This window comes from Diospyros lotus, chromosome 9, assembly GCF_014633365.1.
Source record: "Diospyros lotus cultivar Yz01 chromosome 9, ASM1463336v1, whole genome shotgun sequence".
NCBI lineage: Eukaryota > Viridiplantae > Streptophyta > Magnoliopsida > Ericales > Ebenaceae > Diospyros > Diospyros lotus.
In genome coordinates, this window is record NC_068346.1 from 851,929 (window position 1) to 868,215 (window position 16,287).

General features: G+C 37.6%; 2 protein-coding genes across 2 annotated transcripts; both read right to left on the reverse strand.

Moving 5' to 3' along the window:
- Positions 1-1,696: 1,696 nt before the first annotated feature.
- On the reverse strand, positions 1,697-6,283 carry LOC127809884 (SUMO-conjugating enzyme SCE1-like). Its single transcript, XM_052349039.1, has 5 exons — positions 6,118-6,283; positions 5,959-6,042; positions 2,758-2,910; positions 2,422-2,535; positions 1,697-2,048 (listed from the first exon to the last, which is right to left on the reverse strand). The coding sequence occupies exons 1-5, from the start codon at positions 6,184-6,186 to the stop codon at positions 1,986-1,988; spliced, it is 483 nt and encodes a 160-aa protein (XP_052204999.1). The 5' UTR covers positions 6,187-6,283; the 3' UTR covers positions 1,697-1,985.
- Positions 6,284-6,422: 139 nt separating this feature from the next.
- On the reverse strand, positions 6,423-13,037 carry LOC127809883 (probable inactive receptor kinase At5g67200). The gene is given in 3 exon segments (XM_052349038.1): positions 6,423-7,505; positions 11,557-12,433; positions 12,435-13,037. Coding segments are annotated over 3 exon segments (1,968 nt in total). The 5' UTR covers positions 12,966-13,037; the 3' UTR covers positions 6,423-6,945.
- Between the last annotated feature and the right edge of the window lie 3,250 nt (positions 13,038-16,287).

The window sequence follows — 16,287 nt, forward strand, 5'->3', positions numbered from 1 at the left end:
AAACACAAATAATATGACGCAAAGCCCCAATACTTTCAAAATTCTTTATTTGGGTTCTAAAAGCAGCAGAAATTAAAATCAAATCAAATCAAACCAAACCAAACCCAACCAAACCAAACCAAACCAAACAATCCTTTTAACTTTAATCATGTACCTGGCAGGGCTGGCTGTTCTTCTAGTTCTGGTGGTCCATGGCCAGCAAAGTCCCAGTTCATTTGCAGGTTTCATGCAGCAAACAATAGTTCAATTGCCCCCCACCTACCAGGAGGAGAAAAGGATCCAAGAATGCGACAGTGGCACCAATCAATGCATCCGTGCAAGCTCTGTAATTTGAGGATTCATCACATTGATTTTAACCCTACCTTAGCTAAAATGAACAAGCTCATGAAATTTACCACCGGAGTGATAATTCGATTGTTGAACTCCCAAGCGAAAAGTCTCATGGTTTGAGTTTGTCTAAGAACGTTTCCACTCGTTACTGTGATTTCCATAGCTATTATTGCTAAGATCTCAAAGGGTGAAGGGAGAAATAATGTTCAAACAGAACCAACCAACGATCTACTTAAATCTTTTTGATGATCTCTCTCGTGGGCGAGTAAATTAGTACAACTCATCTTTCACCCATTGTACTGTCAAGAGAAGGTGCCCCAATTTCATTTTCTTTTTTCTTTTTTCTTTTTCTTAGCTATTAACGGAAACTTACAATCATTACCTTTCAAATATGCAAAAGATAAACTAGCAAAGTATGCGCCCTAATTTACAAATGACACGCCCCATGTAAATTAAGGGAAAAAAAAAAAAAAACCCTGTGTATAAATTCACTCTTGACTTTACAGTCATTAATTAAGGTTCTATTTGCCTGGAGGAAGGTGCTTTCTGGAAAACACTTTCCCTATTTTTCAATGTTTGGGAGTAAAAAAACACAAAAATCAACAGAAAATTAATTCCAATCAACGAAAAACCTAACTTGAAATAACACACAAGTTGGGAAAAACAATTTCCCATCTGATAGAAGGGAAGTCATTTTTCCTTGCCCTAAAGCGCCTCTCTCAACTTCCCTTGACCTAAGAGCCTCAATCAGCCCCCCTTTGTATTGGCTGTCGCTGTCCATTTGTGTTGCCGTTTGGTTTGGTCGCCAGCTCTCTCTCCAGCGTTCTCTCTCTTCGGCTCTCTGTCTATTTGGACACAGCAAACGCCGCCCAAATTCTCATGTTACAACCAAACAACATAAAACACATTTTAGGAAATTTTTTTCTAGAAAATTATTTTCATTGAAAACTATTTTTCCAAAACAAACGAAGCCTAAGTTAATGATTTGGGTGGTCAATCACTTATTATGCAAAGTCACTGAAGATGACGAGATGGTAGAAATGATTCAATCAGGCACCGAAATATCACAAGTACTACAATTAGATTGAGTGAAAAACATACCCACCAAATCATTAAATAAGAAGAAACAGATGGATTGCACAAGCAAGTTTTATTGTTCAAACGAAGAGACAATGGACAAGTTAATAACAGTATCAAGACAAATCCTCAACCCTAAAAACAAAACAATGCATTTGAACAAAACAGCAATATAACATGAGAAAATGACAACGCTATAACTAAAACATCAGAGACGGGGGTTATTAACGAATTAAATAGATATGCTATATAAACATCTTGATAGAACCTGTATATACAAACATAGATATACATATTCTACACAGCATTTTATTTTAACAATCAAATGAGATATCATAATTATTCAATGTAAGAGCTTCACTTATTACAATCACTTTAAATGGAGACAAGTATAAATGTAGATTAAGTTCATTCCTAAAACACACCAATTAGCATCATTAATTGGTTGAGTTGTCATGCATCAATAGAAGTCTATCCAAACCAACAGAAAAACATGCGGGTTCAGTCATTAAGTTTGCATTGCGGTAACCAAAGCGTTACCAAGTATGAACCAACTCCAATAAAAGCAGAATTAGTGTTTAGACGAGAGGTGGGTATAACTTGGCCTGCTGCCGGACCCGTCTCTTGTACTCCACAGGATCCTGCACAGAATCTTACCTGAGTTAGAAAAAGCAAGTTACTATCAACCCCCATCCTAGCCCATTCATCATGAAAAGTATCTACTCCAGCATAAAGGCTACCGACACCAACCAACCAAGTAAAATCAATGCTTGAATTGTCAAGCCCATAAATCATAATTGGTTTAAATGCAATCACCGAAGATTTGGTTCACAATAAATTGGTCATAAAGTTCCATAAAATCACTGCACAAATTGCGTAACACCAAGAAGCAGTACAGACTTCAAAATCTACCCATTAAAAACCATTTTTCATTCAGCACAGAATGACACGGCACTGCTGTAACTCAACGGGCAACATGTTATGACAGGATAAAGCAAACAAAAGAACAATTACCTGAATAAATAGGTGATATCCTTCAGTCTGAGCAGGATCAGCAGGGTTGGGTTGGTTCAGCAAGTCCTGGATGCCAATAAGAATTTGTTTCACTGTAATTGCTGGTCTCCATCCCTATCATGACCAAAGAAGAAACACCAAATAAATGGGGGTAAGAATGGAAGTCATACTGTCATACTTTAAACACAATTGCACACATCTAGCCCACGTCTGTTGAGGATCAAACTATGATCAAGCGAATAGAGAAGAGCCCCTTTGAGAAAATAGAACAGTACCTACAAGAGGAGGGGTGAAAGAAAAATATTAACCAGAGGAGATGGCAGAAAGTACACTCACACTATCTTCATTGAGGATTGACAGGCAAACAGTTCCAGATGGGTAGACATTCGGGTGGAAGAAACCCTGGGGAAATTTACATTTTGGTGGTTTGCTAGGGTAGTCTTCACTAAAGTGGATTGTGAGCGGATAGTAACCACCCTCCCAGTCAGTCTGCAACAATTAAGAGGCATTAAGGGTCCCATGCCTCCCAAATAATGGAAAACATGCAAATAATACACAACAAGATTGATTTTAATGTGTAGTCAATGGAAACTCTTTTTCCTGGCATAAGCCTGTAAAATCTCAGGTAATAAGGCATAGAAATGAAATAGAGAAGGCATGGAACGATGAATAAACTTGCTGTACAAAGTTCTCTTCAATACAACCTGAACCACAAAGTAGAGAGTGAATTGATGGATAAAATAACCGTAACAGAAGTTATGCATGATAAGTTACACATAACATGGAAGTAGATATAATGTAATAATAAATTTCTCCATGACTTTTTCTGGCTTGTTCCTAATGCAGAGACAATCCTAGCCTTTCCTCTGTCTTTCCTTCTTTCCCCTTTTTTTTTCCCTGTGCAGAGAGTACCCTACTCTTTCAAAAGTTCAAACTCGCCATGCATGATCATATACATGAACTTAATTTTGCAAGTGGTGGAAACAAGTGCAAAACAAAGAAAATAAGGACCATATTTAGTCCCTAGTACAATTGAATGAATATTTGTATCTTCAAAAATCTTCCCTTATAGTTGTTGAGAATATGACATACATGAAAAAATAAGTTTGCACTATGAACAAGCTTGTTTTAGACTGTTAATCTAACAATACAAGCTTCAATATCTTGCTGGCAACAATCAGACAAAATATGTTCTTTCACCCAGGTAGATAACACACCTTATCTATCTGTGCAGCCCTCTAATCTGATTAAATCATTAGTAAAAGAACAAACAGCAAAGAGAAATGGTCACTTTATTTGAGCAAATGCACCAATTGCCACATTCTTTTCTACAATACAGTCACCATGCCCTATCAACACAATAACTTCCCCTAGGGTAGCCATGGGAAAAGAGTGAAGTTAACAGCAGATTGTACAAATGTATGAAATATCAATTCTAATTCTTCTTGAGCAAAAATTGGCGATTCATCTACTGGCTTCATTCATGTTAAAAATAAGGTATCACTTAACATCTTAAAAAGTCTGCACCACGCTTTTGTAGTTTACAATAATTACCTTGATAAGCATATAGCCATATACTGATCAAACCATTCCCCCTTAAGTAAATTTCACCCATCTTACGGTATGACTAATCACAACTTATAAGTTCCAAAGACTTATAGAAAGATGGCTTTTTGTCCCTTTTAAAATTATTGGACTCACTAAATTTATAAAGTGAGCACAATAGTTCTTTTCTTTTCTTTTTCCTATTGGTCATTAGTATAAGATGAGCATGATAGTGATCTACAAATTAAAATTGATATATTTAACAAAATTTGTTTAATTGGAAAAATAAAAACTCATTAGTTTTTATAAATCTGCAAGCACACACACATGCACTAAAAAATCATTTGTGAAAATAGTAACCTCACAAAAGTAAAGGCAAGGTTGCATATAAAAAAGATCCTATCCCGACCCTTGCAAAGCTGGGACCCTTGTGCACTGATGGCATCATTCTATTATTTTTGATAAGTCAAACAAACACTGAAACCAAGAAATGTAGTGGTCTCTCACACAATAAAGTTTTGTAAACATTTGTTTTCACATTTTCTCCTCAAATGGAAAATACAATACATAATTTTACCATTTTGTGATGTAAAAATAAAAAAGAGAAAGTATCATTTGTATGTCTACATATAATTAGTATTGGTGTGTCAACTAGTGTAATGTTCTCAAGCAACTTTATTGCCTGTGCAATGGTATACCTATAGGGCATCAGCACAAAAAGGGTCCTTTCAATGCTTCATTGGCTCAATGAATAGAAACTCTCAGATCACGACAACTTTACCAACTACCAAAACTCCCAACTTGCTCTCTCGAGGAGCTTCAGACTTTTGGTGGCTTCTTGTTCCGAAAAGCTTCCATGCCGCTCTTTTCTAACTGACATGCCAGATCTATTTTTTTAACAAATACAATCATCTAAAGGTGGTTATGATATTTGATAATTGTATTCCCGCATGGAAATGGTGTATTGTAGAAAAAAGCGAGCATATGGGAATTAATTGATTGACAAGGATATTGATTGAGGTAACATCATTAGCTTTTTTCCTTAAATCATTGAATATTGTAATGCTTAGTATACTTAGGCCACTGATGTCAACCACCCCAACCATGCAACTAGTTTGGCAGCTTGGCCAGGGAGCAGCACCTATTTTGACATAAAAATTGCTAAGTGAATTGTCTCCATTTTTATACAATCAAACATCATATAGAAGAAATAAATCCCATTGGCCAAAAAAAAACAAAACGGGTGAATTCTATGCAAAAGATTAAGCAGAGCCACAACTTCATGCTACAAAATCAAGATACCAGAGAATTGCCCAACAGAGGACAAACAAAATGGGGGGTTGATCCTCAACAAGGAATACAAAATAGAAACAATGCTGCTCAGATGCAATACCGAACTTTCCAGGTCTCCAAAGGCATTCTTGTTTCTACCTATCCAAATAGGTCACTGTAAACAAAAAGGAGTAGTAATTGATTTAGACCTTTGAACTCTGAACGGTATCTGGGCAACTCCTATGCCAACAGCACAAGAACTAGATACAAAGAGTGGCATAACACACTGTAAATCCACAATTGCAAACATAAACCTCCCCTGGAACTGGGCAATGCAGAAGGATACGCCAACCTACTCTCTCCAATTGTTATTGAATGATGGATTGATCAATGAATCTCAGAATTACTTACAACATGGTCCATAATCGGTTAAAATTGAGACCATAGTTTCAGTGTTTATCCATCCTACAACCTAATCAAATTTTTTGGTATATCACAATAAGTTGTCCCAAACTTAAGGGTGCAGTCCTCTTTTATTTTTCTTTTTAAATAACTAACAATTATAGACACACATCCGTTAGCAGCGAAAACAAGTATCAAGGAATTGCCATGAGAAAAAAAAAATAGTGCTTTGGCAAACCAACAAAAATTACAAAGCTAAAAGAATTCGAAGGGAAGAGCGGAGTAAGGTGGCTAGTTAGATTAGAAAATATTACTTACCGCGGCCTTACCAGGGATGGTGCAGTGCCACACCATCAAATTCACTGAACCATCAGGCAGAGTCTCCGGCTTAGCCACGAAACCCTAGAAATAAAAAACGTTTACTATGACACAAGAATAATTTACCAAACAACAGAGAGAGAGAGAGAGGCGTCGAACATGGGGGTGATTTTTACGCCAGGCTTTGCGTTCCTCGGCGAGACGGCCACGAGCTATACCTCCCGACATCTCTGCAATTCTCTCTCCGCAAACCTTTCTCCAAAGAGGCGAAGACCACGTCGTCGTCTTCTTATTCTTTTTTTTTCAGTCGGCCCTTTCCTTAAACAGCCCTTTTTAATGCTTTGGGTTGTTGGGTTGGGTTGGGCAGTCACTGTTTAGCCTTTGGGTAATCTTACGGTCCAGATTGCGTTTGGAATTCATCGTCCCAGCAGCAAGCAAGTCAGCTCCTAAGCCCTCTCGGTATAATATAAAATTTAATATATATTAATATATAAATATTACATAAATTCATAAACAAATGTCTAAATAATATTTTTAAAAAATAATAACGAAGTTAACTGACCACGTATTTCGTGAGTGGAGTGGTTGGTTTTGGTTGCTTGCAGGCTTTATTTTGTCATATATTTGAATGGTGAATGCACAATCGGTGTTTTAATTTTTAAAAAATATAAATAAAATCTTATCTGAAAAACCTTCCCAGAACATAAGCTCTCCACCATCCACCATCATACAATGGCAAGCAAAGAACTTGAACTCCAACCTCATTGAAGAGAAGGGAAGTTCCAGAGCTCATCCATATAAATAAATCCATACAAGTATACGCCTTAAATCCACAAGCCCCCCACCACCCACCACCAGCAATAGAAGCAAAAATTCAAGCTCTTTCCTTCGTTTCCCCCTCTCTCAGCATGAAGGGTATGGAAGTTCCATCTCCATGAGAATCTCCGGGATGTATACTCCATACATGCCCCCAAAACCTATGAGGTACTACTTATATCGGTTTCTTGTGTCCTCTTCTACTGTAATTCTCTCCTTTATCTCCTGTATCATCTCCAACACTTGTCGCATGAATGGCCGCTGCTCCGGCGATGTCAAGCTACACATGCTAGCTACCTCAACTAGCAGTCGAAGCCAGTTATCCTCCTCGAAATCATCCTCCCTCATTGCTCTTACCCAATCTGGCATCTCAGGTGGTGCCAGGAATGGATGCTGTGATGGAGGTTTACCCGTTAGAAGCTCTAATAAGAGAATGCCAAATGCGTAGATGTCTGAGCGGGGGCTGGCTCGCCGGCCAGACTTGCGGATTTCAGGGGCTTTGTAGCCTTCAGAATCAGGATCGCCACTGGAAGAAGTGTCTGCAAGGGTGGCGAGGCAATAGTCTGTGAGGCAGGCTTCGAAGTCAGGGCCGAGGAGGACGTTGGACGATTTCAAGTTGCCATGGATGAGCCTTGACGCTTGATGCATGTAGGCAAGGCCCTGAGCCACATCTTCTGCTATCTTCAAGCATGAAGTCCAATGCAGAGGCTTGGCCCTTGTTGATCTTGAACCTGTATTTGTAATCTTATGTTAGATGCAGAGCCCAAAGAAGGAAGAAGAAATGAACAATGAAAGAAAAATATTATAAACTCGTGAAATATGGAAAAATCCGGCTACCACTTTTTCACTATTGAATTATAACCAGATGGAAAATCAGCCTGCAATTTGTTATAAAATTACACATTCGAGAAAGAAATGAATGTGTTGGAACATAGAAAAAAAAAAATGAAAACACTGCTAATGGATGAGGTTAGGCATTATTGAAAAGGCATATAGAAAGAAATACCGGAGGGAAAGAGGTATCTTCACATTATAGAAGCTGCCCTAACCACAGCATGTAGGTGATTTAGGGCTTGTTTACCATTTTTGAAACTTCAACAACAGCCCTAAAATCACATTTAAGGCTTGTTTACCATTTTTGTGGATTTTTTCCAAGTCTTCAAAATCTTGTAGCCACTACAACCACAAGCTCAGCAAGTGCAGGACCTTGGTTCATTCCCTTTTTTGTTAGCCTTCAGATGTTTTAGAATAGTCCATATGCATCAGTCATTTTTAAGTTTTAGTTCCTTAGGTTCTAGAGCAATCTCAGGGGCCAAAGTTTCTCTTGTATTCATTTTCATGTCTAATGACAAGTTTTAATCAACCCTCAACTTTTTCGAGAATGTCAACAAACCAAGGGCTGGCTACACATGCCACTCAATGCCTTAGCTACTGGGCTTTCACCCAAGTATGAAGCCAATGGCCTCAATGCCTCAAGCTCCCAGTCACCCCATTTGAGCATATTTCAAGCATTCTAAGGCCCTAATTAAAAAAAATAATGCTATTGGTACACCTTGGTGTATACCTTGGGCTACACAAAGGTATATCAATGACAAAAATGTCCCTCATGAAGCGCATAGATGCGCGTGAGGCGCATGGAAGCAAGGGGTACATCTAGCATGATTCAATTAAAAATGTTTTCATCAACGGCTACTTTCAAGGCCAAAGGAACTATCCAAGATCTGCAGGTACCCCCTCTCATATTTTGTTAGACATTTTGTCAAAGATATACTAATATCATCTCAAAATTTAAAAAGTTCATTCCTGGTAGACAAAATTTAGACACAACATTCACAAAACTTAAATCACAAGAAGATCCATCACAACAACATATGCACTTCAAAACAATCAATGAAGCATATTGATCCAGAAATAACCATTTAAACACATAAACTGATAAACATAACTTGAAGCACTACTGGATTTCCATTCGTAGTCAATCTAAAGGCACTTTTTGAATGCCAAAAGTAAATTCCAATCCAAAATTCACCTACACATGATCTCAGAATCACCAACTGAGCATTAACATTGATGTAAACTCAACTAAATCAAGCAAAGACGTTGCCTCAGCTCCAGCAAAACTGGAAGAGGTACAGTTGACCAAAAAAGCAATCAGTCATACAATTTTCAATTTAAATCCATAAATTCTTAGACACATAAGCTGGGAATCACAAATCAAGTATCAAATCACTCTAATTCACTGTTTGACCATCTAAAAATTAAAAAACAAAACAAGCTCACTGATCCTCTTCTCTTCTAAATTAGACTTGATCATTGTCCATTTCTGACTAACAAGCATACATATGACGAGCCAAACCCCAGTTTAGCCAATGCACACACAAGGCCATGTAAAAATTGCCATTGAGCCTCCATAAGAGAGCTTCTAGCCAGCCTATCACCAACGGCATGACCCTGTAACCACTGTAAGGATGCATATGGCGAAAACTGTTCCATTTCATGCTATACCAGAGCACATGTAAGGATGCATTCACGTATACTTGACAATCTCATGTCTTGTTCATGCATGAAATGCAATCCAGCGGGTTATAACCCAGATATCTCTTTTCAATGTCATTGTTTCCTTATTCTGATATCTCTTTTTGTAAAAAATAGATTAAAGGATGTGGGAGGAACAAAGAAAATAATTCTCTCAATTACATGAACTGAATATTACATCCCCTATTAATAGGGAAGAAGAATATAACATAGGAAAGATAAACAATAAGGAAGGATAGGCTGTTACACTATACAAAATTCAAAGATATAGAAAACAAGATTAGGAAATATCTAAATCTGTCCAATTTCTTTCTAAATACTGAAGATAGAATCTGTGCTAGATTAGGAAGATTAGACCACAAAATTGTAATCCAATTCCTCCATAATCCTGTGAATCTGTCAACACTTTTCAATGTCATCGTTTCCTTATTCTTTCTCTGTTTTTCTGCAACCTACTTGGATCTGTTTTTTTGTATGCAATGTATTGATTTTTTTTTGTCAGAGCATTCATATTGGTGTTTTCCATCTAAATATCTGGACGCCTTAAATAGGATAATCTTCTGCACCCAAAATGTCCAGCCGTCCTGATAGCAGCATTTCCCCTTCTAGAAACCAGCTCACACATAGCTAAACTCTATTTCCTTCAGTGGCTCTCTCCCTATTTGCCACCTTAGCTTCTAATTCTAGCTGGTCTGAGTGCTGTTCCAGCTCCACTCAGCTACCAGTCCTCTGCTCTGCTTCTGCCCAGCTCCCAGCTGAGTTGCTGCTGCAGCTGAAGCTACTAGTTCCACTTAACCACAGTTTTTAACCTCTAATTCATTCATCATACAGTAATCACATGTAAGTCCTCAAAAACTATGCCCTAAACCATTAAACCTGAATTCTCCTCTTAGCCATCTCAAATTACTCATCTGTAGCTCTCAATGTTACAAACTTACAGTATACACCCAAGGGCATATGCATGTCTATCCAAATACATATCGTGTGTCTTCCATCTATATATTTTCAATTCCCAATCCCATTTCATCAAAATTGCCAACTCCTACCCCCTGAGTTTTCCCCCTGTTCAACTGCCTACGCAATCCAGCAGTGTATCACTTTTGCTAAACTCCTTTACGGATCTGAAACTCTCACTATAGCAGTAAGCACTCGAACCTATACATTTTCCTTTTGAAATCTATATTCCATTTCCCATTCTATTTGCATCAAAGAGAATTTTATAACCTAAAACAACCTCTCTACTGGGATGCTGGCCTGCTAAAATAGTTGAGAGAGTTTCTCAATTCAGCTTCTAACTCTCTTTTTTCTTTACTAGACTATTTTCATGGTGTCTTAACTCCTGTACATGCATAGGCCTAGTTAGCAGTTCGTTTAGATTCTCTTTTGGATCATTAAACTTCGTGTACTAGCACTTTCTAACCTTCTGGTGCAGCTGCTGTAGCTTGAGCGGTATGTACTCTTTATTTTCCTCTTTTCTTGTTTACTTTGGGGTTGTAGTTTACTTCTAAGTTTCTGGAATGTTTAGGCATTTTAGTTTAACTTTAACTTTATTTCTCATATATTCAAATATGGATTTCGATCTACAAACGGTCTTCAGCTTAGACAAAGGGGGAAGGTTGCATTAGGTATCCAATAACTAGCGTAAAACTCATCAGATCAAACAACAAGAATTCTAGACAAACCCCACATGGTGGGACCCTTTGTTGTTGTTTATTCTAAAATGGATGTCACAACTAATACCATCTGTAGGAATTCACCAAGACATCCATCAAGAGAGAGAAGATGATGCCATAGACTAACCAAATGAACCTCAAAAACCTTTCAAGACATGCAGTCTCATCCTTTCAGATTGATTACCACACTTTCCCAGACTGTAATATATCCCCACCCTGAGCCATTGACTAGACAAGACAATACCTCAGCACCAAAAAAGGTTAGTGTATGTGTGGAAGGACAGGAAAAAAAAAAAGAAGAGGACTTCACTTCCCATGCTTCAATCTTCTCATGTTCTCATTTTCCACATTCTCCCACTCAAAATCAATGTAGTCCACCCAAACAAATTTTCAGTTATCCAGTGGTGGCACCATCCTTGTTTAAGCTTTACAATAATAGAACTAGAAAGTAAAAACAAAAGGTGTATCATCCCAAAAAAATAATCAACATTGTGATTGAGTATTTTTGAATCAGTCATACTGATGATAAAAGATGCAAAAGGCAACAATAGTGAACAGAGCTGTAAAGGCTTACCGTGAATGAGATTGAAGAGACTACCATTTGGTTGGTAATCATAGATGATGAGTCTCTCTTCTTTCGCCTGAAAATAAGCTCTGACTGGAACCAAATTGGGGTGTCTCAATCGTCCCACCATTTCCATGTGCTGCTCGAACACCTCGCCGCTTGTCACGGCCGTCTTGCCAGCGTCGAGCCTCTTGACTGTCACTACTAGCCGATTCTCCATCACTGCCTTGTAGGTAGTTCCAATCGTGCCCCGCCCAAGCAACTCCGCCGAAGCCGTCATTAGCTGCTCCAGACTGTACATTTCAGTTTCTCCAGGACAGAAAATCAACTTCCCGCTTTTTTGACCTCTTTGCCGAACTTGGATAGTCTCCAGTTTTGGCTCCTGTTCAGTATTCACAATTTGCGTTGTAATTATAGTGTCTGTTCCACTTGTATCCTCGGCTTTGGAGTTGAATATTGCTGATTGTGAGTGTCTTTTATATTCTCTGTGTCTCTTCAATAAAGCAAAAATACAAAGAATGGCAGCAATTAGGATTAGAGCTCCGATAACACTGCCTAGAACTACGCCAACTCGCTTGTGCTTCGTTGCCGTCGATGGCGGAGATAAGACAACTCCTTCTGACTGTGCGCTCTGGAAGAGCGGCGTCGGCGGGGACGCTGCTGCGGCGGAGGGAGAACGGAAAAATGGAGCGTCCGAGCGGCATGCTTTGTCTATAATCTCGCCGCACAGGCTAGGGTTTCCGGCGAACGATGAGATGCCGAATCGGGAGAGAGTTGGAGTGACCGGAATTGCACCGGTGAGATTATTACTTGACACATTGAAGATTCTGAGCGAAGACTGATTCAACGCCGGAACCGTGCCATTGAAGCGGTTCTCATCGAGCCTGGAGGTAGTTGAGCAGGTCCAGGCCAGTCACTTCCGGCGGGATTGAACCGGTGAGGTTGTTGTGAGAGAGATCGAGAAAGAGAAGACGGTGAAGAGAGAGAAGCGAGCTCGGGAAGCTACCGGAGAAAAAGTTGTGGTCGAGGAACAGACTCTTCAAGTTGAAAAGCCCGACGAGGTCAGGAACTGGACCGGCTAGCGAGTTGTTCCTGAGACTAAGAACTCGGAGCTGGTCGATCCGACTCAGTGAGTCCGGTGCGAAGACTCCTCGGAGGCCGATCCCCTGGACGACGAACCGCACCACCCGGCCTTGGCTGCACTTCACTCCCGGCCACTGGCAATACCGCTCATTGAGCGTGTACGGCAGCTTAGCATCCAAGTCTGCTTTCGACTTGAATGCCAAAATAGCCACGGCATCGGAGGCAAGCGGCGTGGTCGCCGGAGCATGCAGCAGCGACACGGCGGCCGCGGCGTGGGAGCCCGTTAGAAAGAGAAGGGAGAGTGTCCATGAAACATAAAACGACGACGTATGCATCGGCGGACGAGGGAGGAAGAGAGAGAGAGAGGGTGGAATGGAAAGAAAGGGCGAAAGGAATGTGACTTTTTGTTCGCGTGTCGGGGGATTTTCTTAAAAGAAATATTATTTAAACACATAATTTAAACGTTTACTTATTAATATTATTTTCCTTTTTTTGGGGGGCGGGGAGGTTCAGTTTAACTTTGAGTTGCGTTTGAAACCGGGAGCTTGCCAGTTGCTAATCGGCCTTCGGCTTGTGTTGCGCAGCAGCTGGCTGTGTCAAGAGGATCACGTGAAAGTGGATGCTTGGGCGCCCGGTGTTGGAAAAGTGTCCCTCCCTCACATGAGTGTACAAATAAGTATTTAAGGCCCCTTTGAGAGCCACTCTTTTACAGATAAAATGTCTTCTTTTTCACCCAATTTTTCACTTAAACAGTGTTTGACAGTTAATTTTTTCCAAACAACTCATTTTTTCATTTATAGTCATGTAATTAGTTTTTCCTTCAAATCACAAAAATGAAATTCTTTGGGGGAGGGGAGGAGGAGGAACTACAATTTTCTTAGCAATTGAAGTTGTCAACCCATAGAAAGACCAAAAAAGTAGCAAGCAAGAGATTAAGGGGAGAGTCGACGACAAGCGACAACCGAGGGCGGGGGGGCCACTGGCGAGGCAACGAGAGTGAGCCTAAGGGTGAGGTGACGTTGATGAGCGACAAAGTCAGATAGAGGCAAGAGCAACTGAGTGAGGAGGGCGAATGAGGCAAACGAGTCAGCGAAGTCATCCAACGGAGGCAAAAAGACCAGAGTGAGTGACAAGTAGATAGCCCACAGCGAGCGAAGCAAGAAAGAGAGAAAGATAAGGGGTGGACAATGTCTGGCAACGGACACTTGAGCGAGAGAGGGTCTGTACTTGATTTTTGTGTTAGAGAATAAAATTGATAAATACAAACATATAGAAATAAAAAATGAAAAATCACATACAAATTAATAATTTTGGAAAACAAAAAAAAAATAATTTTGTAGTTTCATTTCTTTGAGGAAATGATTTAGTTAACTTAAAGTACGTTATTATTTTAATTTTTTTTGTATAGAATTCAATATTTTTGAACATATTTTTCATAAAAAATAATGTTTATTAAACACAAAATGTAAAAAAAAATTAAATTCTATAAAAAATATTACCAATCAAACACCAAAAGATGAAAAATAACATCATTTTTTATGTAAAAAATTATACTAATCAAACAGTTTAAACTTTCAATTTTCAAATATTCATTTTTCCTATAATTCATTTTATTTTCACTCAAATTCCACCCTTACAATTAAACGCACCCTAAATAAAATTTTATTAAACATTCTTTTAAAAAAATAATAACATATTAATAATATTTTATTAAAATATAACAAAATATATAATTAATTTTATAGACGGCACTTTGGTACAATTTTAATTTTTCAATATAAAATCCAAATTTAGAGTTTAGTGTAATTATAAATAGGTATGTTCATATTTAATAATAAATAATAATATTATACACATATAATACCTTATAAAAGTGTAAATGTTTGATTCTTGTTTAGATTTTTTATGAAAAATTTTGTTTTGATAATATATATAAATATACATGCATATTTTTTAAAAAAAATTATATTAAAAAATAAGAAAAAAATATTTAGAATTTAACTGACCAAATTGGTTAGATCATTTTTTTTTCCCCTGTAAATATAAGAATATGAAGGGGGAACTACGAAATGTGCATCTAGGGAATCAAACTCCTGTCAATACTGTGAGAGTAATTGGTTAGATCATTGATCGAGATTTTTAAGAATCTTGATTTTGATTTAGATTGAATTATCATTTTTTTTTTTAAAAGAGTAAATTTGATAAGCTTTTATACAAACTTTAAATTTGATTTTAGGGTATGAACCTAAGGATCCAGAGCTCATTATTGAGGTCTTTCATTGGTTAACTCAAATTCAAATCAAATTGAAAAACGAAAAAATAAATTGGAAGCCAACCAATCCAAAAGCTTGCCTAAGATAATTGGGTTCTTTAAGCATACCCCCACTCATTGACATCGGCTACCCTTAAGTTGGTTCCCTATTAGACAAAAGGAGGCATAAACGAATAGAAAATGATCACTTCACCATCACATCTTAGTTTGATACAATAGTTTGTTAATATAGACCCCCCATTAATTGATTGCTAATGTGGTCACATTATGAGGTATGATCAATCTACTTACTCTTGTCTTCAAATATTTCATCAAAGTAATAGACAACTTTGATTTAACTAATTATGACGAAGTCATCAAATCTTGGAGAGAGAGAGAAAGAGTTTATTAAATAAATCAAAATATTTTATGTTTAACTGATATATCTAAATGCATCAAATGGTTCATTGGATGAATCTAAATGAATCTAGGGACACACGAATACTTAAGATGAATCCAAATGCTTTGATTTCACTAAGTTCATCATGTTTGAGTTGGGTTTAAATACTCTTATTTTTATTTTTTATTTTTAAAAAAAAGCAATGAAACTCGAACACAAATCACAATAAACCTTTATTAATTGCATGCCAACAAATATCACAATAAACCTTTATTAATTGCATGCCAACAAATAAGAAGTAAGGAGACTTTGATTTGATTGGGGTTGGAATCGAACCCAATATAATTGAACCAATTACAAATTAAACTTTAATATAGTCAAATTCACACAAGTGAGAAGAATAAGATGCGAACTAAAATATTTAGGTGCATTAATGAAAAATGTGTGAGAAACAAAAAAAATAATATCGCCATCAATATGGGTTCTATAGTATAAGAGAAGAGAGAGATAAATAGAGTTTGTTATCCTAATTAATTCTTAGAGATTTTTGCATAACATCATTTTATATTTTTGTTAAAAAAAGAGCTCATTAAAATAGCTATGAAGATAACTTATAACTATAAAGAAAAACTATATTAATGCATTTATTTTGCCTAAAAAATATGGAAATATCATTTTACTTATTTTTCAAAAAGAGATTATTCCTATTAGTGTTAATTATTTTTTAATAAAATGATTTTAAAAATAAATAACTAAATGTCTTATTTTTTTAAATAAATAAGCCACTAAAAAATTGATGTCATTAGCTCAGAAGCGGTAGGGTTGGAATTGACTTAGAAATGAAAAGACGAAAAGAAGAAGGAAAAGCGACGTTTGGCTTGCAATTAGTTATTGTGTCGCTGCAGACTTATCAACCACACCACAACCAGTCACCACACCAGCCCTTACCCTCGTATTCTGCGCACAATGAGGCCCCATCCAAACGTAGTCTTGCATTTCCACTCAG

What these genes read in the sequence shown, in the direction of transcription:
- LOC127809884 (XM_052349039.1), bottom strand. Translation starts at nt 6,186, where the DNA reads ATGTCGGGAGGTATAGCTCGTGGCCGTCTCGCCGAGGAACGCAAAGCC. An exon ending in GGCGTAAAAATCACCCCCAT is followed by an intron (nt 6,043 to 6,117) that starts GTTCGACGCCTC and finishes TTTTATTTCTAG; the next exon opens with GGTTTCGTGGCTAAGCCGGA. An exon ending in CCATCCCTGGTAAGGCCGCG is followed by an intron (nt 2,911 to 5,958) that starts GTAAGTAATATT and finishes TAATTGTTGCAG; the next exon opens with ACTGACTGGGAGGGTGGTTA.